This window comes from Myxine glutinosa, chromosome 5 (assembly GCF_964187855.1).
Source record: "Myxine glutinosa chromosome 5, kmMyxGlut1.1, whole genome shotgun sequence".
NCBI lineage: Eukaryota > Metazoa > Chordata > Myxini > Myxiniformes > Myxinidae > Myxine > Myxine glutinosa.
The window spans coordinates 174,723,940-174,748,995 of record NC_136265.1 but is presented as its reverse complement, the minus strand read 5'-3'; the positions used below and the strand labels follow the sequence as shown (position 1 = coordinate 174,748,995).

Here is a 25,056-nt window from a genome sequence, read left to right as displayed (position 1 = left end):
TTTCACCCTGTAATTTGCAGCAGGTCATCTTCAATCTGCTTGTAAATCCACCAATATCACAGCATTACATAAAAGGTGCAAAAACGGATCCCCTTAACCACAGACCAATCGGCTTACTTGCAATCGTCAACAAGGTCATGGAATCCATCATCGCAGTTCACATAAAATCATTCCTTTTCTCCAACGACCTCATCTCAGATCATCAGTTCAGATTCAGACCAGGTCATTCCACCTTGGACAAGCTGTTTTTGCTCTCCCAGCAATGGATGGAGGTCCTTAATGTCAAACATGAGATCAGCGCCATCTCTCTGGACATACCTCATCTCTTTGGACATATCTCGAGCATTTGATATAGTCTGGCACCCTGCATTGCTCTCAAAACTCTCTGCCGAAGCATCCAAGGCTTATGGACTTCCTCTACCGTCGTAGCCAATGTGTGGCTCTCAATGGGATGCTTTCACCTCTCTCTCTCTCTATTAAGGCTGGAGTGCCCCCAACGTAGTGTTCTGCACCCTATCCTGTTCCTAATCTTCATCGATGATCTTTATGACTATATGGAAAATTATCTTAATTTCCTGATTACTATACTGTCTGACATAGCATTTCTCAACTTCAGATAAGCATGCAGCAACCTGTCGGTAGACCTTGATAGGATCACAAGATGGTAAAGCACTTGCAATATGATTTTCAAATCTCACTCCCTCACTCTGTCCTCTCTGAAATGACCATCTGGCAACCCTTTCTTGAAGAAGAGGAAGTTCAGTCACTCAAACGTTTGGGGCAGACCACATGTCGTAGTTGGCCTTAAAAGCCAGTCACCAACTGGCCATCCTCCATTGTGCAGTCTTTCCAAATGGCATGCCTGAACTCTTACTCTTATCAACCTACAAGGCCAACTGTGGAACGAACTTCCTCACTCTCTTCGATCTCATTCATCCCTACAGGTCTTCATGACAGCTGTTCACCACCATCTCAGGTCATTCCCCATCCACAGACATGATCTTTTCCAAGCACATTAACCCTCTGCAAATCCACCTCTTTCCAAGTTTCCACTTCTGTGAATGAGAGTTTGCGGCAGTATCCTGCTTGTTCAGTGTTCACCCCGCGTCCTCCTCTAGCCCTCATTCTTCCCCACATCACTTATTTCTCCAAGTCTCCCTCTAATTTGTCTCTCAACCTTGCTGTTGGTGTGTTTCCCTCTTGTCTTTCTTCTCTTCATTTCATTTTGTTCTGTTATGTCCTGATCCATTCTGTGTTCTAGCTCCTCCACGAGCCTCGACTGTATACAAAAAATAGAAAAACTCTAAAATGAAAACTCTTGGATCCGTGTTAATCTATATACCCTAGCACAGCTTATTATTGTTAAATGCAATCTTGTTTTCTTTGTGCCATTTCCAAAATTGTTCTGTAGTTTAACAGATGTATTACGAGTACAATAGATGCATAAAAATATGCTATAAACAATAATTATACACAACAACAGGCATTTTAAGGCCATTTTCCCTGCGAGAGCGGGGGTTAGCTTATAAACATTAATTATACTAGGGCATGCCCGTACTATATATATATCTAAAATTATATCCCCCCCCCTCTATTTACATGAAATGGTTTGGTCCAAAGCGAACGGCTTGCGAGTACGGTGACAATCCCCCCCCTCTATTTACATGAAATGGTTTGGTCCAAAGCGAACGGCTTGCGGAGTTTGGTAAAGAAATCGCCATAGCGTGCACAAACGCGCAGGAAAGCGTAAGAATCGCAAATTAGTTTTAATTAGTTTTAAAACATCGTTTAACGCCAACATAGCGGCAACATAGTTTGCCAACGTGAAATAAATGAATACGCTCTCAAATGTGCCGTCCGAGGCAGAGTCTGTTCGCCACGTTCGGCACACGTGATAGCTCGCTGCTCTCTGATTGGTTGAATCGTTTTTTGGACATAGCTCGGTAACTACTTCTCCGATTAATATGAAACCTTGAAAAGGCACATCCTCGGGTCCCCAGCAATATACCTGGCAAGTTTAAAGTATATCGGACCCGTGGTTGTCGAGAAACAGCGGTCACAGACATACATACATACATACATACATACATACATACACACAGAGATTACTGGAATTATAGATAGATTAGCAAAAATAAACGGGGAAACAACTGAGACCGCAGCAGGAAAAATGAACCAAAAGGGTGATGAATCACGTGATGAGATGTTCTTTGGGTCTTGTAAAAGTTGTTTCCGTCGGGGACCTTAGGTAAGACAGTTTTCCCCGATTTAAAGCTGCCTGGGTGGTGATGCAATTCATTCTACTCACAAGAAATGGGTCTTTTATTGCGACTGTTTCTCAATTGAAACAACATCACCTTTAGTAACGCAGGGCCTCACCAGTGTACAAAAATTATGGCAGATCTGAGAACGAACGATCTGTATTAAAGTAGATCTGTGTTACCATACGCACGCACAAAAACTGCAATAACCTCCCCACAATGAGAAAGTTAATCTGTGGTATCTAAAGCATCAAATGTCACCATATTCAAATGTTGGGGGCAAATCCATTTGTTTCAAGTATTGTGACGTGTAGGAGAACAGACGCTTTGGGTATTCCTCCCACGAAGGGTTACCTCCTGAAACGTCAGGTTCGCCTTCCTTTCCACAGTAGTTAGGATACCTCTTCTCCGTTCGGATGTAGCACATGGCTGCAGGGTAGCATCATCAGCTGAAGGCATGGCTGTGCTGCTGATGCAAAGACGTCTGCCGGTTCAGCCAAGAATTTGGACTTTGGTCATGTGCCGGCGATGGCTCGCCTACTCTTCGTGAAGGACACCGTGGGATCTTTAATGTCCAACAAATGCTGGCAGATGGGACATCTGTTTAACGTCCATCCGAAGGACGGCACACAGATTGATGAATTACTCTGCCTGTGAATGGCATTTTATAGATGGGTCAGGATTCAAACCCAGTCTTGACAGCTTAGATGTTAGTGTCCATACCTCTAGGGGAGTCTAGGCTATCCTGTCAACCTAGATACCTGGAATGATAAAAAAATGACACCGGAATGATTAAAAATGGAGCCAAACATTGAAGGAACCATCTCGGGTATTTGATAAGCAGAGGCCACATCGCCCAATGTAGCCATTTGTATGTCAAACAAACCGTTTCAAATGAAAGAAAAATAAAATGACCATAAAGCTGCAGATTGAAGAAATGTGTACTTACACGTCGAGATCCCGGCACCAACCATACACAGGATACGTTTACCTGGCACACATAGCACAGCATTAGAATCATTTTAGAGCAAACCTGTAACAATGTCGAAGACTCTTTGGCAATCTGTTTTTTTAATGAAAGTTTAAAATACTTTGAAGGAGTAAGTGTGGAATCTGTGTGGGATGGCGGCCCAATCAGGTTTGTAAGCAAGCCAAGAAACTGTTTCGGCAGAACCGATGCTCTACATAGAGCATGGTACATGATGATAAATTTGGAATACAGCATTTCGGGAGTATATACGTTATGCAGATCAACGTGTGGATCATACTGGATCATTAGGCTTTCAAACAAAACAACAAACGTAATGGAAAGGGAGCACATGAAGAGCATTCAGGTAATTGACCATATAATGAACTCTATATACAAAGGATTGTTTGGCTTTTGTTTCTCCAGGATGGCTTAGAAAAGGAAACGTATAAAATCAAAGTGTTGGGGGATAATGTATCAAACAAAAGGGGACAAAATTATTTCGGAGCAAGGAGTGCTGTCTGATAATTGTCTTCATTGATTTATTTATTTGTATGCAGCCCGTGGCTGCCTAGTTGCATCGTTTTCTGGGGGCGCAGCTGTGCCGCTGAGGCATTGCCCCCTTAACAGCTACATGGTACTCATTTTGCCGACCTCGGAAGGATGACAGGCTGAGTCAGCCCCGGACAGTTCTCTCATACAGGACCGCAGCACGGAGGCCGATCAATCTTCCAGGAGCAACCCAGAGACCCCCCACATCCAATAATGGTCTATCCCCACCTTCGTGAACACAGGGCCAAGAGAGAGAGAGCGAGAGGGGGGATGGGGGAGAGACAGAAAGAGAGAGAGAGGTGAGGGAGAGAGAGAGAGAAAGAGAGAGAGAGGGGGGATGGGGGAGAGACAGAAAGAGAGAGAAAGAGAAAGAGAAAGAGAAAGAGAGAAAAAAGAGAGAAAAAAAGAGAGAGAAGAGAGAGAGAAGAGAGAGAGAAGAGAGAGAGAAGAGAGAGAGGAGAGAAGAGAGGAGAGAAGAGAGAGAGAAGAGAGGAGAGAAGAGAGAGAGAAGAGAGAGAGGAGAGAGAGAGAAGAGAGAGAGAAGAGAGAGAAGAGAGAGAGAAGAGAGAGAGAGGAGAGAGAGAAGAGAGAGAGAGAGAGAGAGAGAGAGAAGAGAGAGAGAGAGAGAGAGCGAGGGGGGGGGGGGGGAGGGGGGGATGGGGGAGAGACAGAAAGAGAGAGAGAGAGAGAGGTGAGGGAGAGAGAGCGAGAGAGAGGGAGGGGGAGGGAGAGAGAGGGAGGGGGAGGGAGAGAGACAGAGAGAGAGGGGGAGGGGGGAGGGAGAGAGAAAGAGAGAGAAAGAGAGAGAGACTGAGTGGGACAGAGACAAGAAGGAGTGGGCCGGTCCATTGGGACAGATTGGTGCTCAGACCATGGCCCCGCTACATTGACGAATCCGGGCAGCAGGGAAGAGCAGGGAAGATTTGGCCCCCGACTTGCGTCAGGGCATACAACTACCACGAAGAGTCATCCCTGATAGTTGCTGCAAAGTGTAATGTTGAATGGTACAAACATGTTGGCCACTCCTCTCATGCAAACCACAGTTACACTTTCAACTAGAATGGCACTCAGTAGAGCGCATACCTCTGCCTGGTTGGCAACATCACTCAATGGTGAAGAATCACTTAAAAAATTCTACTAGCGGGATCCAGATCCGAATCTTCACCAAAATTGAATCGCTTCTTCCTTGTCACACACACAACCTCTCCACCAGGTTTCATCCAAATCCGTCCATAACCTTTTGAGATATCCCGATATGTATAGTTTTTGGCCCGATCTCTCAATGGGGAAGAATCGCTTAAAAAATTAAAGAATTCTCATATCCAAATCCATATTCAGATCTTCACCAAAATCGAATCGATTCTTCCTTGTCACACACACACAACCTGTCCACAAAGTTTCGTCCGAATCCGTCCACAACTTTTTGAGATATCTTATTAACAAACAAATGGACAGACAGGGGTGAAAACATAACCTCCATCCACCTTCGGTGGCGGAGGTAAATATCCTTGCAGTACATTTTCTTAACCTCCTTTTATTGTCACAGGTCAAAATGTGGTTAGGCGATACACAAATTGGCAAGAAATTGAAAAGTTTGGTGTGGGGGATTGATGTGGGGGATCTCCGCGAGATCTCGGAGACGGTGGGAGGGATTTTCGAAGCTCCACACGGTCTCCACGTTTTTCGAAGTTAAGTCTGTTCACAATTGTATTTTGTCGAAACTGTATTTATCTTTCGGTGTGTGAAGTTATTGTGTGCAACTTTGGTTGTTTCTCGGTGTTTATCTTTCATAAATTGATCGTCTGTTTGCCGCGTCGCGAGCAAGGCCTTTGCCGCGTCGCGAACGATTTGAAATCGAAGTTAAGTGATTGTTCCCATTTGTATTTTCGTTAAAACGGTATTTATTTATGGTGTTGTACGTATATTGTGTCCCGATGAAGATTTTTCGGTGCAAATCTTTCATACCTGTATTGAAAATCGTGTTAATTCGTGTCGTGTCTTGAGGCCTTGTACAGTGTACACTGTACACCCTTGAGGCTTTGTTTTTCTCTCAGCGGTCCGTCGTTTGTGATCCAATAACTTTCGTTCTCTGTATTCCCAGTCTTTTCACCCATAGCCTACTTCCTTGTGTAAATCTCAACTCAAAAACACACAAAAAAAAAACATTTCCTTCTCTGTTCTCATTCGTTTATTCATTCTTATTCGTTCGTTCGTTCTTCGACCATGTGTTTCTCCCCCATTTCCCCAGATAGTTTTCACTGTTATTAACCTTCAATGTTTACACTTTCCCCTCAAGTTATGTATTCCGTCATATATTATAACACCTTTTTCTTCTTCTTCTTTAAAAGGCTGCTTTCAACTTGCTCACCAAATCAATTCATCCCCAAAAAAATATCCATCTCCTATAGTGCCTTTTTTCTACATTCCCTAAACTCTCCTGCACTCCATCCTCCATCCAGCGTCCTAAAACGTATTTTTAACTCGAAGGTCACAAGAAACTCATTTTGCAATAAATGTTCGTTTCCCATAAATCGTACACTTTCTAAAATCCAATCTCACCCCTCCCCTCCAAATCTGCCCCATAACCCCTCCCCTCCAAATCTTCCCCATCACCCCTCCCCTCCAAATCTTCCCCATCACCCATCCCTTTCAAATCTCCCCCCTTGCCCCCTCCCTCCTAAACTACCCCCTCACCCCTCCCAGCCAAGACGCCCCCTCGCCCCTCCCCTCCTAGACTCCTCCCTCACCCCTCCCCTCCACATCTCCCCCATATCCCATCCCTTTCAAATCCCTCCCCTTGTCCCTTCCCTCCCAAACTCCCTCCTCGCCCCTCCCCTTCAAATCACCCCACCCTCATTGCTTCTCAATTTCCCCCCTCTCACTCCCCCTCCTCAAAGTGTCCTCCCCGCTTCTTCCCCCTTCCAACTCTCACCTCCATCTCCCCCAACCTTCTGCCTCGCTCTTCCCCCTCCTCAAATAACACCTCATTGTGCCTCACCCAATCACCATCAAACCTTTTGTCCGCCCCATCCTTCCCTTTCTCCGAGCTATTCTGAAATCTCTGACACACCTTCAACAGCTCTCCCTACCTCTTCCACCTCTTCCACATCTTACCCTACCCCTCCTCCCCCCTGTTCTGTATCTGATGCTCCCTCTTCCTCTTCATTAACGGTATGGACCTCAAACATCCAGGGCCTTCGTTCAAACTTAACTGATCTCTCCATACAGGTTGCTTCTGTCAAACCAGACGTGATCTGCTTAACAGAAACTTTCCTCCTTTATGATGTCTCTGATTCCTTAGTATCTCTCCCGGGCTACTCCCTCCTCCGGTATGATAGACCTGAGCCTCGTCCTGGAGGTGGGGTTGCTATCTTTATCAAAAACTCTCTTCCTCACTCGCCCTGCCCTGCACTCTCTCCACCTCACCCCCAGGAATACCTCTGGCTACGGCTTCCCCTTCGCTCCCACCTCTTGTTCATATGTGTGTTGTACCGTCCACCAAACAGTGATGACTCCATCTACATCTCGCTGTCTGATAATATGGACCAACTTATATCTACTCATCCCAACTCTCTCTTCCTCATATGTGGTGATTTCAACTGTCATCATGCCAGTTGGCTGGGTGTGGGTACCTCTCTCACCAGCCATGGCTCCTCAGCAAAGGACTACTGCGACTCACTGGGACTGACACAATCTGTCAATTTCCCGATCCGGATCTCAGTCAACGGAACATCTTCTCTTCTGGACTTGGTTATGACTAACTTCCCTGAAAATGTCTGCTACTCTTCTTCTGCTCCAATCGGATCATCTGATCATGTCGTTGTTAAAGTGGACATCTCTCTGACCATCCTCAGGGAGCCTGCTCAGCGTCGACGAGTCTGGCATTTCACTCAGGCCAACTGGCACGGTCTTCAAGCAGCCATCAATCATCTGGACTGGTCTCCCATCTCTACCACCTCTGACATCAACTCATCCTGGGAATTCTTCCAAAGTAAATTGCTCTCTCTCATGCACAGATTTATCCCATCTCGTCTTCAGTTGTCATACCCTTCCTCCCGTCCATGGTACACGGAATCTTGTGGTGAGGCTGTTGCCCAGAAACAACTTGCCTTCGTCTCCTGGAAAGCAAATCCAACGAAAGGAAATCTCATTTCCTTTCACAAAGCCCAAAACAAGTGTGTGTCCACCCTCAGGAGAGCCAGGAAACAATATCTCTCCGTTCTCAAGACCGAACTCTCTTATCTGTCTCCCTCTTCCAAATCCTGGTGGCGTCTGGTCAAATCCGTTTCTGGTGTTTGTTCCCCCTCCATCCCCTCCCTTACCTCAAACGGCTACATAGCTGACTCCGCACGTGAAAAAGCTGAATGCCTCAACTCTGTGTTTGCCTCTAAATCTTGTGTCCCAAACCCATCCCTCTCTGTACCCACCATACCCAGTCGTACCCTGCTGCTCCTGGACTCCGTGTCCTTTCCTCCTGACAAGGTGGAAAAGTTTCTGTCAACCCTCGACTCCGATTCTGCAACTGGACCCGACGGCATCAGCCCACGGGTCCTAAAATCCTGCTCTGCCGCTCTATCTCACCCTCTCTCTGTTCTCTTCACCCTCTCTTTTGCTCAAGGTCAACTGCCATCTGCTTGGAAATCAGCCAACATCACCGCTTTGCACAAAAAAGGTGCAAAAACAGATCCTAGCAACTACAGACCAATCAGCCTTCTCCCAATTATCAGCAAAGTCATGGAATCCATCATTGCTTCGGATATGAAATCTTTCCTCTTCTCCAATGGCTTGATCTCTGATCATCAATTTGGTTTCAGACCAGGTCACTCTACTCTGGACATGCTGCTTCTGCTGTCTCAACAATGGATGGAGGTCCTCAATGCCAAACAGGAAATTAGAGCTGTCTCCCTCGACATATCACGTGCCTTCGACACGGTCTGGCACCCCGCTCTGCTCACCAAACTCTCCTCCTTTGGTATCCATGGAAATCTCCATGCATGGCTGGCGGACTTCCTCTCTAGTCGTCGTCAACGTGTGGCCCTGAATGGGTTTCTCTCATCTCCTCTTCCTGTTCAGGCTGGAGTTCCCCAAGGCAGTGTTCTGGGCCCCGTGCTTTTTCTGGTCTTCATCAATGATCTCTCTGACTCTCTTGAAAATCCTCTTTATCTCTTTGCTGATGACTCCACTCTCTGCCGCTCCATTCCTCTTCCCTCAGATCGGCAGTCTGCAGCCTCCTCACTCTCTGAAGACTTGGACAAAATCACAGACTGGTCAAACAAGTGGAACATGTCTTTCAATCCTGACAAATCTCACACTCTTACTATGTCTCTCCGAAAAGATCGACTGGACAACCCTCCCATCTACTTTCTCAACAATCCTCTCCAAGAAGTTCTGTCGCTCAAGCTTTTGGGTCTCACTATCTGCCATGATCTTTCTTGGGAAAACCACATTTCCAAGCTGGCCTCCAAAGCCAGTTGCCGACTGGGCATACTCCGTCGTGCGAAGTCCTTCCTCGGCACACCTGAGCTCCTCACCACATACAAGGCTTTCATCCGCAGCTCAATGGAATACTGTTCTCCCCTATGGGCCGGTGCTCCTGCCTCACACCTAGCTCAGCTTCACGCTGTTGAAACCAAAGCTTTCAGAATTATTGGAATCTCCCGCGATGAAGCTATCTCTGAGGGCCTTTCACTCACTCACCGCAGGCAGGTAGGTGATCTTTCTGTCTTCTACCGACTCCTCTCCGGCCTTGCACCCCCAGCTCTCTCTGTGCTCTGTCCCCCAAATATTCCTACAGGTCGCACAAGATCTGCCAGTAACCCTCTGATGGTTAAACTGCCAAAATCTCGGCTCTCTGCTCACCTTCACTCTTTCATTCCTCTTTTCTCCCGCCTCTGGAACAAACTCCCTCACTCCCTTCAATCCCACTCCTCCCTCCAGGTCTTTAAAACAGCTGTTCACCACCATCTCTTATCTTCCCCCATCCAAAACCTTGATCTTTTCTACCCCCGCTAATTCACCCCAGATCCACCTTGTTTGAAATTCCAACTTCTTTCCTGGAAGTCCTGGCAGTGTCCATATGTTTTATACCTCTCCCACCGCCCCCTTCCCATGCCCCCCCCCCAAAGCCCTCGCCCTCTCTCAGATCTCTCGATGTCTCCGTCTCTCGGTCCCTGCTCTCAAATGTTGTGTTTGTGTCCTTCCCCCTCTCTCCCCATCTTGTCTACCGCTCCCGATGTTATATGTTTTATGTGTCGGTTTGTCTTTCTGTGTGATTAATGTTCGCTCTTTCACGAGCCTCGATCTTGTATACAAAAAAAATAAAAATAAAAATAAATAAATAAATAAAGTTCATCAGCCTTATAATTTCTCATAGTTGTGAACTGCAAAATGTACGAGCGGAAGTCAATAACTGTCTAACACTAGGTGATAAAAGGGGAGAGTGGGGGGGGGGTAGGGGGGGGGGGGAGGGAGAGGGATGGGTTCAAAAATTTATTTCTTATTAATTAAAAAAAATTCAAATGACTTTCAAATTCATGACAATGTTTTTAAAATATCACTATTAAAATATTATCAGCATCCCGTCTGCCAGAATTAGGTGAACATTAAATATCCCATGGTATCCTTTGCAAAGATTACGTGAGCTATCCCTGGCAACATGAACAAATTGAAATTCCAAATTAATGCCCTAACCTACAGAGGGTACTGCATCAGTGGCATAGCTGTGCCCTCAGCAAATGATGCTACTCCACAGCCTTGTGCTGCATACGAAAGAAGAATAACCATTACACAGTCATGTATAACAAACAATACTTTGCATATTGAATCTTAGGCATATAAGCATTAACCTTGCACTGTACCAATGCACCGCAGACACAAATAATTTGTGACCAAGAAGGGGTTACTGGAAGAATGCATGTGCCTTAGAGTAGTTGCTGGGGAGAGTTGAAGGGCTGAGAGAGAGATAGAGAGATAGAGATAGAGATAGAGATAGAGAGAGAGATAGAGATAGAGATAGAGAGAAATAGAAATATTGGAAGAAATGTTGAGCAATTTTGGCACAAGAAACAAAGGGGGCAATATTGGAAGAAATGTGCCAAAAACAGGTTTAAAAAAAAACGTTCATCATCATAAAACCTAACTTCCATAACAAAGCTCTGCTCAACTAAATCGTATGGAAGATATTTTGAATCTGCGATACGAATGGAAAGCAACAAGCTAATTGTGATAAGTATTTTTCAAATCATGCTTAAAGGTCACAATAAAGTCATAATAAAAACTAGAGCAATGCGACTGCGTCGCCAATATACCTCCTCGTAGTCCCTGCCCGTGACAACAAGTAGATGCCCTCGTTGACTGTCCTAAAAATAATCAAGTTGGATTTAAATCCCTTTAAGCTCTTTTGAAGTATCATATTTTTACCAGACAGGACCGGTTTCACATTGATCGGTGACATGGTTTCGGAGAAGGTTTTTAAATTTTTTTTTAAATATCAGCTTTCAAACTAATATGGCTGCCAAACCACATGACATACGACATCAAAATGTACATTCTGCATATGTATGGGTTGGGGATTACGTTTGTGAAGTTTTGTGTTGATTGGATAAGGTTCGTTTTTCTATTCAAGATGGCTGCCAAACCACGTGACTTACGATGTCATTATTTTCAAACTTTATGCAGCAATGGTGTTAGATGACATTTATAAAATTTTGCATCGATAAGGTAAGTGGCTTCTGGATATAATTATTTAATATTTTCCTTCAATCCAATATGGCTGCCACACCATGTGACCAATGATGTTTTGGTGGACAACTTTTAATAGCTATGCCTAGTCGATAACACATGTACAGTTTTGAGTCGATTGCTTTGGTAGTTTTGGAGAAGATGTTTTTGTTATGTTTTAGATTAAATCCAATATGGCTGCCAAACCATTGACCGATGATGTCATAAATTTAACATTTCAATACAAATGGGTCAGAGATCATGTGAATGCAATTTCAGATTTTTAGGACAAGGCATTCGATTAAAACATTTATGGCTGGTATACCACTTCACCGATGATATCATCATTATCATGCCTTTGTTCCCCCATTGTAAGTGCTTGACAATATACCGAGTTTCAAATTTTTCCATTCAGCGGTTTCCAAGAAATATTTTTAAAACTATTTGCGTTAATCCAAAATGGCTGCCATACCATGTGACCGATGACATCGCAATTATCATAAAAACATTCTGCATGAGTGTCACTCCTACCCTGAAAGTTTCGTCTCAATCGGACATGTGGTTGCTGAGAAAAATGAGGTTTAGCCTGTACAGGGACGGACAACCCGAAAACATAATGCCTCCGGCCACCTTCGGGGGCAGAGGAATAAAAAACACTAACCCTAACCTACCAAACACAACATTTGATCAAGAAGTAAAGAAGACTAGAATTTGAAAACATGATCGTTTCACTCTTGCAGAGACAGAAATCAAACTTTTTGCAATTCCGACTCCAAGCACACTTGCCGACTACAAAATTAAGGGTCCGCAAGCGGGCCCACTTATGTTTTCTCTGTGTACCTTTGCCGCTTTGAATGTACTTCGCTATGCCGTTCAGTGTCATCTCCTCCAGTACAGGTGCATGATGTCTTGGTAATGCCATATTACGAGCAAACAGTGCTCGCAGCATGTCCACTGTGTGACACACATCATTTGTCATCGGATGACACAAGACAACAAATTACATGATTACAGTTGGAAAAGCACATCTGCATCCAAACGTGCCAGTTGTTACAAATTTTTATTCAGCACATTCTTTACGAAGTTTATCGGCACAGCCATTTTATTTTGCCATGCTTAATGATTCTGAACTATTCACAACTGATGAGATCCTGAGGGCAGAATAACTTTGATATGTAACATAACCCCCATTTTGATATGTAACATAACCCACTCACTCACACCCCCATTTTGCCTTGAAGGGTAAAAGCCATGCTTCCTGAACCTTACAGAATTGAAATCAACTTGGCCAATTTCCCTCAAATGGTGTATGCATGCTTGGGGTACCTAGGGTTAGGTCATGGGCACAAAATAACCACCACCCCTCCCTACCTCCCCTGAGGGTTGGTAACCAACTTGCAATTTTCACCTGTACACGTGGCATAGTGCAGGTGGTTTAACCACTGGCCAGAGGGAGGGGGAATGACGACAGACCTGGCAAAATACGAAGTGATTTGCTGACACTGCATTTCACTCCTGAAGGGAGCGGGTAGAACTCGTACTACAAAATACTTGGCATGACATGATTAACTCGACCAGGCATCATAATGGTGAGGGCATCTGCTCTGAATCTGGTAGGTTGGCAAAATGATTCAGACCATGGCCTCGACGTACCAAAGACTAGAAAACAGAATTTGACGCAAATGTGTCAATGAATATGCCTCTGCCCACGTTAGAGGTCAATCCATTGTTACATTTGATGTCAAATAAAGGTCACGTGAAAAACTAAAGGTCACATGATAGAGGGCACGAGAGAGAAAATGGAGAAAAGTAGAATGCTTCCAACTCGAGTTTTGATCTGCAAAATGAGTTTCAAAGGGCATGTGACCTTTGATCTTTTGAAACCAAAATGTATATCAGTTCATCTTTTTATTACAGTTCATACTTTGGCAACGTTTGGTTGGAATCCCTTTAATAGCTCACAAGTTATCGTGGTAACTAAATCTACGACGTGGGCACGGATGCATCCACGGAAAGACACACAGCCGGACGGACAACCCGAAAACACAATGCCTCCAATGCCTTCATCTGCAAAGGAATAAGAATCATACACGCTGCCCCCTTGCTCTATATATTCTATATATTCTCTATATATACTCTATATATTCAGCATATATAGAGGATAGAGCATGGAAAACACTATGGGTTGAAATCCATGTAAGGGGTGGGGGTAGGAGTATTTCTCCTTAAGGACAACAACAACAACAACAACAACAACAACAATTTCTCCTTAAGGACGATGGAAATAAATGTATGGAATTACAAGCGACCTCACGATGTTACACAGCTCCTTCACAAGCCTTAGACTATGTTAAGCTTCCTTCATCAGCCAATTTTCCTCAACTCACCTACTCCACAAGCTGCAGGAACAATGATCAAATCCGTAGCAAAAGAAAACCCAACATTAAGTCACTGGACTTACAGCGCATCCAAGGTACCAAAAACGTACTTTCCGAAAACCCCACAGCTCCTTCATCTCTGTCAGCATCTTCTTCTTCCTGAGAAACACGACCATTGTAACAATTAGCCAGGAGCTTCCTCATGTGATATCATTCCATCCATAGTGAAACAACCAAGGAGAGCAAAAAATATTTGTATATACATTAAACCCTTAAATATTGTGGGTTTGAATATTGCGGCATTTTCCAGGAACATAACCCACTTGATATTTAAAGCTTTACTGTACAGAAAAATATATATATATATATATATATATATATATATATATATATATATATATATATATATATATATATATATATATATATATATACATATTGTAACGGTTCTGAGAAGTGTAACGGTTTTTTTTTGAGAAGTGTAACAATTTTGGAGGAAGTGTAACGAATGTAAAAACGTTACAATGTGAACGTTACAAAAGTATGGTAACACCCTGGTAATGTAAATAATGGTCGCAGCCGTCCTCCTAGTTAATTCCATGAAACTTACACGCAGGTCACGATATATCTTTTTAAATAGTGTATTTCCTTATTCTATGTAGGCTAAATATGTGTTTCCCACTAGATTGACTTTGCATTGTATCAAACAAAATAAGCATAGGCCCTTGCAATTTCCCCAAACATCTCCGCTCTCCAAAGTCTTTTAAAAAGGGTGCGAGTTGTGTTCACTCCCGCAAGCCGCCATTGCCCATGTGCTAACCTCGGAGAAGAAAGGCGTGTCTCCACCTCGTCATAGAGGGGAGGAGTGAGCCAGCCCTAACAGCCAATCAGCACCGCGGTGAGCGACCCGGTAGGCGCGCCCTCACAGCCGGCGGCTTGATTCCGCCCGAGGTGATAAAAGCGACTGTAAGGGACTGCTTGATCAGATGACCTGGGAGGAGCAAAGAGGCGGCACCAAGAGGAGCGGTGAGATGCGAAACGCTCCAAGCCAAAGAGGAGAGGTACTCGGCAAGGAAACCAGCTTTGGAGAGACGCGCTGAAAGGAGGGAGACGGCTCCACCACAAGAAGAGGAGCAGGTGTGCCGAACCAGCGCGTGACGTCTACCGCAGCGGATACGCGACGGAGGGTGTTCCCGCCAAAACCGCGAGGAATTGCGAGCTGCTGCCTCCCGACTTTGCCTCCCTCTCAAGCAATCCACCTCAAGCCCTACCTGCCTGCAATATCCCCTGTGTAAGTGTGAACGTCCTGTCCTGCTCGTTGTCTTGGGGTTAAGTAAAAATGAATAGTGTAAGTTAATGATTCGCTGTGTTACTGCTTCTTCCATCCATTGCTTGTGTGTGTATAATAAATCTGTTCTTCCTCCGTATTCTTCTTCTTCTTCTTTTTCATTCTCTTTCGGTCGCTTTAGAGGTTTCCCGATTGAATATCTGTGGGGCGATCTGGTCAACGTCGGGTGGAATCGGGTTCTAATCGGGGAGTAACTGTTCGGACGCGGTTAAATACACCACCGCTCGGTCAATATAACATCTAAAGCCGCGTCTGTAACAATTGGTGTCGAGGAGTTGGATTCGGACCTGGGACTAAATTTGTTAGGCCCAAATTTTGGAACACCAATTGTACTATTAGAGTAACAATTGGTGTCGAGGAGGGAAATCGGACCCGAAGCGCGCTTAACGCGCTCAAAATTATAAGCTGCCGAAATTTATTTTGTTTTATAAAACCCGAATTTTGAGATCGCGCCATGGACAATCAAGGCGATCGGATGTCGGTGGGGGAAATAGACGGGTTAGGGGTAACCCAGGACTTAGGGAAAGAAAGGGAGGAGGAGAGCAATGAGGAGGCGGTTGAGGGGGTATCAGGCGTGCAAAGAGGCGCCTCGCACGAGCGCGCGGTAGCCGAGCCCGCTGTATCAGCGGGCTTTAACATGCAGCAGTTCATGGCACGGTTTAGCGAATACATGGCACAGTCGAAGTGCGACAACGAAAAAAGAGCCAGGGAAATGGAGGGAATGGAAAACAGAATGGGGGAGCGACTAGGAAATCAAATCGGGGAGTTAGACAAGAAATTTGGGGAGTTAGACAAGAAATTTGGGAAGTTAGACAATAATTTTGAGGGGTTAGACAACGGGATAAAATAGGTGAAAAATGGGTTAATGGGGTTAGAAAATAGGATGGAGGACAAATTGCGGGAAATAGGGGAACAATCTGCCAGGGAAATCAAACAAATGGGAGAGCAGATAGAGGAGGTGAAAATCGGGGTAGAAACCAAACTGGATGCTCAGAGGGATGAATTGGGACAGATGAGGGTGGCATCTACAAAAGAGATGGGGGAGATGAAGGAGGAGATACGACGAGGTGTGGGTGAGGAGGTTTCGGGGCTACGCGAGGAGGTAAAGCGAGGTGAGAAGCGTATGGAGAAAGAAGTGAGGAATAATACGGCTAGGTTACAGGGGGGAATAGAAGATCTGACGAAGGGAGTAGAACAGCTGACAGTCGGACAAAGGGAACTAGCGGACCAAGTGGAAAAGAACACTGCAATCATCGGGGGTTTAAAAGCAACACAAAAGGACATTAAAAACGAATTAATAGCAACACAAAAGGAATGTCAGATGGTACATGAGGGGTTGACGAAGAAGTTGGAGGAGGTGACAGAAGTGATGGAGACGAAGGACCGAGAGGTGAGGACGCACATCGAAACGGTTAAGGTGGCGTTAGAGGAAGAGATAGAGGGGGCGCACCGGGAGATGAAGGAAGTAAAGGAAAAATTAGAGGAGGTGGAAGAGGGGGTGAGTGAAATTAAGAGGAGATGGAGGGAAACTAAAAGGGAGATAAAGGAGGAAGTCATGGAATATGTACAAGGTCTGTGTTCAAATCATGATGAGGTGCTCACTAACCAAATAAAAAGTTTGCAGGTGGCAGAGGAGGTGCGACGACGAAGTACGGAGGTGAGTGGCAATGTATATGATGTGAGGGGAGATTCAGTCGGCTTGGGGGGTGGTGTAGACCCGGGTGTTCGTGAGGGACCAATGGTAAGATGTATGACTGGTCCGGAGTGGATGGACAGGGGAGGTGTGCAAGGAGGTTTGGCTATGGGGAGTGAGGGGGGTGCTGGTGAGCAAGGATGTGGGGGCATGGCGTGGGTAGCGGGTTGCGGAGGGGCGACCCAGGCATCGACACCAGGAGGGGTAGTGTTTGGAGGGACGGGGGACGCGCGGGAGCCCCCCGGGAATAACGTACTGTGGGAGCCCGAACGGGTTGGTCCCGCGTTGATCCCGCAAGGAGTGACGCGCGGGGTCCGACCTTCGGGCGCCCACAAGGTCCCACTCGCGCCGTATGACGGCAAGAGTGATTTGAGGGCGTACCTGGCGCAGTTTGAGTACGTGTGTAAAGGCAACGGTTGGAATCCGGACGAAGGTGGAGTACACCTGGTGGGGGCACTGCGCGGTGCGGCGGCGGAGGTGCTGACGGCTTTACCACCGGGTGCTCTCACCCTGCCAGCTCTCCGTGCGGCATTAATTAATCGGTTCGGCATTGAGCAGCAAAGCGAGCTTGTTAAAGCCCAACTTGCGCAGCGAAAACGCAAGCCCCAGGAGACCATCGGGGAACTTGCTCACGATATTCGCCGCGCGGTCGGGATTGCACACGCGGACATGGCAGCGAGTTCCCAGGAAAGCCTGGCGCTGGATCACTTTATTCAGGCCCTTCCGGATCTGGAGCTCCGGCAACAGCTCGCCATGTGGCGCCCGCAAACCACGAGTCAGGCGGCCGACGCTGCAGCCCGTTGGGAAGCAGCGAGGCCCCTGGCCCGGGGAGGCGAGCGCCACGCAGTGGCGGTGCGTCAGATGGGGCCCGTGATGGGGGGCGGCCCCCCAAGGGGGCCCGCCCCCGACGGGGGCCCTGACCTGGAGAGCATGGTCCGGAGGTTAGTGGATCGGCGCCTGGCGGGACCTGGACCATGGCAGGCGGCCCCAGCGGTGGCACCCGGTAGTCCCCGAAGAGTACCCCAATTCGGACATACAGGGGGGGGAATTTGGAATACCGGAGGCAAGCACCTTACCAGGTGAGGTGCTATAATTGTGCTCGGATGGGTCACCGTGCATGGGAGTGTCGAGCTCCGCGCCGGGACGTTTCCCGCCAACCGATGCCCTCAACTCCGCCCCGTATAGATCGGCCTAGCCGACCTCAGACACCCCCCCGCCAGGACCCGGGAAACTAGAACGTGCCGGGCATGCAGGGCGGTGTTCGGCAGTAGGGGATGGGGAGAAGCCCTCGTTGACGCGACAGGTCATTCATTGTGGCCGAATTGGGACGGGTAGTTTGACAATTCGGTGCAAAATTGCCGGCGTGGGGGTGGACGCCGTGGTGGACACGGGAGCCAGCGCCACGATCATCAGCCCCGTGGTCCTTAATTTGAGTGCAGACGGCTGGGGTAAAATCCAGCGTCTGGAAAATCATAGTTTGCAGTTGGCTACCGGGGCTACGGCTCCGATCATAGGGCGTGGTTTTGTGACCCTCAAGTTGGGATCGGTAAAGGAAGAGATAGAGGTTTGGGTGGCGGAGGTGTGCGACCCGTGCTTAATAGGGTTGGATTTGTTGACTGCCAGCGGTTGTAAAATCGACTTGAGTCGGGGGATCCTGCGATGGGGAGTGGAAGAGCTACCATTGGAGGGGGTGAGCACGGCCGAGAGGGTGGAGCTGGAGGCTCCTGAGGCCGTGACCATCCCTCCGGGGGCCGAGGCCATCGTGCCGGCCCGATGGTCAGCTCGCCCGACATGGCAGGAATCCTGCGGCCTGGTCGAACCGGTGGCAGCGCTATCCATACCTGGTTTAATCGTGGGCCGTACCCTTGTAAAAACGGACGGGCCGGTGGTGGCCGTCCGAGTAATTAATAGTAGCACAGAACCACGCACTATAGTAAGGGGCACGAAGGTAGCTGGCTGCACCCCAGTTAGAGAAGTCGCGTCAGTGAGGGGCGAGAACGTCCAGCCGAGCCGGCCCCAGGGGGAGCCTTCAATAAGTTCTAGGAATTGGCCCGATCCCATTTGCGAGATGGTAAATCGTAGTAGTGTAGAGTTGGGAGGTACCCAGAGGGAGGCCTTACACAAACTGGTTGGGTCCCATTTGGACCTCTTCTCCTTGTCCACCGAGGATATTGGACGTACGGGCCTGGTGAAACATCAGATCCACACCGGTGAGGCCCGGCCTATTCGTCAGGCCGCCCGACGGCTCCCTTGGAGCAAGAGGGCGGAAGCTGACTAGCAGGTTGAAAAAATGCTCGACGCAGGTGTGATCGAGCCCTCGGGAAGTCCTTGGATGTCACCTGTTGTGCTGGTCAAAAAGAAGGATGGGACCACGCGGTTCTGCGTGGACTATCGCCAGCTAAACAACGTGACACTCAAGGACTCATATCCCCTGCCAAGAATTGATGACACCCTCGATGCCGTTGCGGGCTCAAATTGGTTCTCGACTTTGGACCTCAAGAGTGGGTATTGGCAGGTGGAGATGGATAGGGCAGGGAAGGAGAAAACGGCATTTTCCACAGGTAAGGGACTGTATCAGTTTACTGTGATGCCGTTTGATTTGTGTAACGCCCCCGCCACCTTTGAAAGATTGATGGAGCATGTACTAGGCGGCATGCCATGGCAATCATGCCTGGTGTACCTGGATGACGTCCTAGTACATGCCAAAACGTTCCCCCAGGCAGTAGCTAATTTGGACCAGGTGTTCGGGTGCCTCAGACAGGCAGGGTTGAAGCTGAACCCGAGTAAGTGCACTTTGTTTGCAAGAGAGGTGGCCTATCTAGGTCACGTGATCGGCCGCGAGGGGGTAAAAACGGACCCAGACAAAATTAAAGCGGTAGAGGAGTGGCCCGCACCACGTACCATCAAGGAGGTGCGGGGATTTTTGGGACTCTGCTCCTACTACCGGCGCTTTGTGGCGAAATTTGCGGAGTTGGCCCGTCCCCTCCACCGGCTTACGGAGAAGGGGACGCGATTTAATTGGACACGGGAGTACCACGAGGCCTTCCAAAAATTGAAGGGGTGTCTAACATCCGCACCCCTTCTAGCTTACCCCACTAGTGACGGGACATTTACCCTGGACACGGATGCGAGCCAGGAAGGATTGGGCGCAGTTTTGTCTCAGACACAGGAGGGCGTGGAGAGAGTGATTGGTTACTATAGTCGGGCCTTAAGTAGGCCCGAGCGAAATTATTGCGTCACTCGCAAAGAGTTATTGGCCATGCTGGCTGCCATGAACCATTTCCACCCGTACCTGTACGGGCGGAAATTTTTGGTTAGAACTTACCATTCCTCCTTGCAATGGCTCCTTCGGTTCAAGGAACCGGAGGGCCAAATTGCAAGGTGGTTGGAAAAGTTGCAGCAGTACGATTTTGATGTGGCCCATAGGGCCGGGAAGGCCCATGGTAATGCGGACGCACTCTCTCGGCGTCCTTGTCTGGGGGAAAACTGTAAATTTTGTGCGAGACACGAGGAGAGGGAGCAATTGGGCGATTCCGCCCCGATTCTCGTCGTCCGGGCAACCCGGGTGAGAGGGCCAATTTTGCCACTAACCGCGGACGAGGAATTTGGAGAGTTGGCTTGGAGCACGGCCCAGCAGGAGGATCCTGTTCTGGGGCCGGTGTTCCAATGGGTCAAATTGGGGCAAAGACCAAAGGGGGAAGAGGTCACCCCCCTCGGGGCGCAAACAAAGGCGTATTGGGCTCAGTGGCAGACCCTGGAATTGAAAGGCAACATCTTGTATCGCAAATGGGTGGAGGTTCCCTCTGATAGAACTTCCTGGCTGGTGATAGTCCCTGACAAATTCAAGAACGTCATATTGCAACAGGTGCATGGTACCCGCTCCGGCGGCCATTTGGGCAGGACAAAGACAATATCTCGGGTCCGCCGGAGGTTCTATTGGGTGAATATGGGGCGCGACATACAGGACTGGTGTCGGAGATGCGACGCCTGTTCTGCCAAAAAGGGACCAGCAAGGAGGATGAGGGCCCCCCTTCAATTACATCAGGTGGGGGCCCCCCTTGAGCGGGTGGCTATGGATATTCTAGGACCGCTGCCCCGCACCCGCCAAGGTAATAAGTATATCCTCGTTGTAATGGACTATTTCACCAAGTGGCCGGAGGCCTATGCCCTCCCCAACCAAGAAGCAGGGGTGGTAGCACAGGCCTTCGTAGAAGGATTTGTATGTCGGCACGGGATTCCACAGGAGCTGCACACCGATCAGGGACGAAATTTTGAAAGTCAATTACTAAAAGATGTGTGCAGACTCCTGTCAATTCGAAAAACCAGGACCACGCCCTTGCGGCCACAATCTGACGGGATGGTGGAAAGGTTCAATCGAACATTGATCCAACAACTGGCATTGTTCACCACCACCCGTCAGGATGACTGGGACGAACATCTCCCGTACCTGTTGATGGCCTACCGAACTAGCCAGCACGGGGCCACCGCATGCAGTCCAGCGTTGCTTCTGTATGGGCGGGAGTTACGGGCTCCCGCCGACTTGCTATGCGGTCCCGTGCCAGACACCACGGACACACCGCCGAGGGAGGGTTACGCACGTCACCTGGAGGAAGGCATGGAGCGGGTCCATGCCTTCGCCCGCCGCCAGCTCCATCTGGCGGGGGCCAAGATGAAGCGCAGGTACGACGACCGGAGCCAGGGGAGTCAATACGCTCCGGGGATGAAGATTTGGTTCTTTAATCCCCGGAGGCGGAAGGGAAGGTGCCCAAAACTCACCTCCCCCTGGCAAGGCCCGGGAGTCGTCCTGTCGCAAATCTGTGACGTGGTCATTAAGATCAAAATGGGGCCACGGACCCCCCCTCGGATCGTCCATGCCGACCGGATAAGACCTTATGCCGGCGAGCAGGCGCCCTCATGGATCGCCTCGGCTCTAGATGCCGAGGCAGGACCCAGTACCTCTTGCGACGGGGGCTCGTAGCGTCAGAGGACTGGGGGGATGGTAGTGAGATGCCCCGCTGTGGTGGGATGGCAACGCTGTCATCCCTCACAGAAGGTGGGGGCAAATGCGCAATAGTTTATGGGGTGGCTATGACAACCGAGCGAGGGAGGGCTTGGATAATTGTAGGGATCTAGCGAAGATGACATTAGGTAACGTTAAGTTTAGTTAGTGACTGATACCTGTAGTGGGGACGCAGGTAGATTAGTGTGGATTATAATGACGTGGGAGCGCAATAGTTTAAAGGGACGACTGGGAAGCGCAAGTTTCAGAGGGGAGTAGTTAGCTGAGATGATGCCGTGTGTGTGAGGATTGAACAGGTGAGAATGGAACAGGTGTGATTGCACAGGTGTGCAACTGAACAGGTGTGTGGAGCCATGTATGAGGGAGTAGTGGTGATGCGTGTTGTGTTGACCAAATGGTCCAGGAAGAAAGGAGGGTGCAGGTGGCTCCAGGTGTGAGGGCACAGGTGTGCAACAACAGGTGTATGTGGCTGTGTGGAATAAATGGTAGTGTGGAATATCTGGAGTATTGGAATGGATGGTCGTGGAGTGAGAATGGTGGAAATTGTGGAGTGGAGTGGATGGTGCGAAGGTGTGAATGGGGGAAGAGTGGACCCCCATCACGGATACCCGGGGCGGGTAGTGTAAGTGTTAGGTAGAGGGTACAGGTAAATTGTGGTTGGATATTGGCATCTGTGGTGCGGATGCAGAATGGTATGTGGATGGGTGCATTAGTGTTGTGGAAATGGCTGGGCGTGTAGCCTGTTAGTGTGTGTAGTTGGTTTGGGCACTCCACCACTGTAAGGATGTCGGCCAGGTGAGGCCGCAGGTGGGCTCTGGGAGCCGGTAGTAGTTGTTGTGGATGGGGCCCGAGGATCCGGAGGACGGACCCGGGTAGCCCAGTGCCAGAGGGCACCGAGTGGGGTGCCAGAGCCAGGAGGGGCCTACCCCAGTTAGATAGGATAGGGTGAGGAGCTAGGTAAGCTCGGGTGGCAACTACAGTGGTGGAGGTGTGCAGGTGGGTAGACCTGTTGGGAGAGCTAGACGTCGCAGCCCAGAAATTGTGCGAGAGCACCGGGAGATGAATCGGGGGAGTGAGACCCCAAATTGAGAGGCACCACAGTTTGGTCAATGGGAATTGGTTTTTAGAACCCATAGTGTAAGTTGGCCAATGGATTGGCAGGGAGAGACCCCGGGTAGTGTAAAGTGTGTTAAAGTCATTTAGAGGATAGTTAGGATGAAGGATCTCCTCGCACCATCTGCATCCACTCACCTGAGGTGACAGGTACTCCACACCATGCCATGTTTTGATTATTTTTTATGATGCAAATGTTTGGATTGTGAGACGCATCGTGACGTGGGTGTGACATTGTGCGTAATTCCATCTCTCCCTCCTTATGAGAATTGATGATGAATTGGTGATGGCAAATTTTGAAGTAGAGGGATTGTGGTGACGAATTTGGTATAGGGGAAATATGGGGAAGACGTGACAGTAGTGACGAATTGGTAATGTGTAGATTTTGTACATATGGGGTAAGGGCAAGGGCAAGGGTAGGGTAGGTGACAGGGGGGTGACGTACGGTAGGGACGAGCTTTCTCACTTCGCCCTCCGTACGCATTTCGCCTTGCATTGCCTTATTGACGTGTACCCTTGTGACCTTACCCCTCGCTCAATTGTCTTTCTTTTGTCTCCCACATGACCTGTGCGCCATTGGGTGCCGAGGGGAGCGTGCGTGAGGTGGCCATTGTGCGCCCGAGATTCCCAGAACCAGCATGCATTGCGTTGATGTACCACTTTATGGACCGCTGTTCTGCGGCCAAGTACCACTTGATGGACCCCAGGTTCTGGGGCAGGGCACCTCTGTTGGAGACCGGTCATAGTGGCCAGGGAATCTTGCTTGCGGACCTCGGTAAGGTGGCACCTATGCCAAACAGGTGGACCACCCTTAGTTGGCCCCTGAGGCCCTAAATAAAAACGAACACAAGTTGTGCTTTTTATTATGTCCAAATAGGCCGCATGAAGCCAGATGGCGTCGGGAAGAACATCGGCCCAGCAGAGAAAGAGAAGACCACCACCAGTTGTTTTGTTGTGTTTATTATGAACCATGGTGACTGCGCAACGAGTGGTGCTTTTGGTGCTTTTGGTGCTTTTGGGTGCTTTGGTGGTATTGGTACTGGTGCATCGATGCAATGCGTGCTGTCTCCTCCCTCCCAACAGGAATTTCTTTTTTTTTCTTGTTCCCTAAAAAGAAAATAAAAAAACACAGGTCCTGGGTTGCGTTGTAAATAAGAAATCACGTCATTGTAAATCATGCTCCCCACCGTAAATGTATAGTTTGAGAATAATTCCGTAATTCGGTTAGCTGTGGGCTTGAGTCTGTTAGACAGGGTGCAATGCAATAGGGGGACATACTTATTGGTGTTTTAAGATTGTCACACTCAGGGTCAGGTTAATTGTAGAGGGAATTACACCTACGTGTCACACTAAGTTAAAGTTTAGTAGGCCCGAGTACGGGCCTGAAGAAAGGAGGGTGCAGTGCAACGGTTCTGAGAAGTGTAACGGTTTTTTTTTGAGAAGTGTAACAATTTTGGAGGAAGTGTAACGAATGTAAAAACGTTACAATGTGAACGTTACAAAAGTATGGTAACACCCTGGTAATGTAAATAATGGTCGCAGCCGTCCTCCTAGTTAATTCCATGAAACTTACACGCAGGTCACGATATATCTTTTTAAATAGTGTATTCCCTTATTCTATGTAGGCTAAATATGTGTTTCCCACTAGATTGACTTTGCATTGTATCAAACAAAATAAGCATAGGCCCTTGCAATTTCCCCAAACATCTCCGCTCTCCAAAGTCTTTTAAAAAGGGTGCGAGTTGTGTTCACTCCCGCAAGCCGCCATTGCCCATGTGCTAACCTCGGAGAAGAAAGGCGTGTCTCCACCTCGTCATAGAGGGGAGGAGTGAGCCAGCCCTAACAGCCAATCAGCACCGCGGTGAGCGACCCGGTAGGCGCGCCCTCGCAGCCGGCGGCTTGATTCCGCCCGAGGTGATAAAAGCGACTGTAAGGGACTGCTTGATCAGATGACCTGGGAGGAGCAAAGAGGCGGCACCAAGAGGAGCGGTGAGATGCGAAACGC

The 25,056-nt window shown here is 48.3% G+C and overlaps 1 protein-coding gene across 4 annotated transcripts in view; it reads right to left on the bottom strand.

The window, feature by feature from the left end:
• SIRT2 (sirtuin 2) overlaps window positions 1–25,056 on the bottom strand; it is an 86,973-nt gene that overhangs the window by 14,041 nt on the left and 47,876 nt on the right. For 2 of the 4 annotated variants that reach the window (XM_068115503.2, XM_078779105.1), the window contains exons 3-5: window positions 13,961–14,036; window positions 12,340–12,453; window positions 3,211–3,252 (exon numbers count right to left, since the gene is read on the bottom strand). In XM_068115503.2, the coding sequence (XP_067971604.2) occupies window positions 3,211–3,252; window positions 12,340–12,453; window positions 13,961–14,036 (232 nt within the window). The remainder of the gene's footprint in view (window positions 1–3,210; window positions 3,253–12,339; window positions 12,454–13,960; window positions 14,037–25,056) is intronic. The other 2 variants (XM_068115505.2, XM_078779106.1) reach the window with 1 other exon arrangement.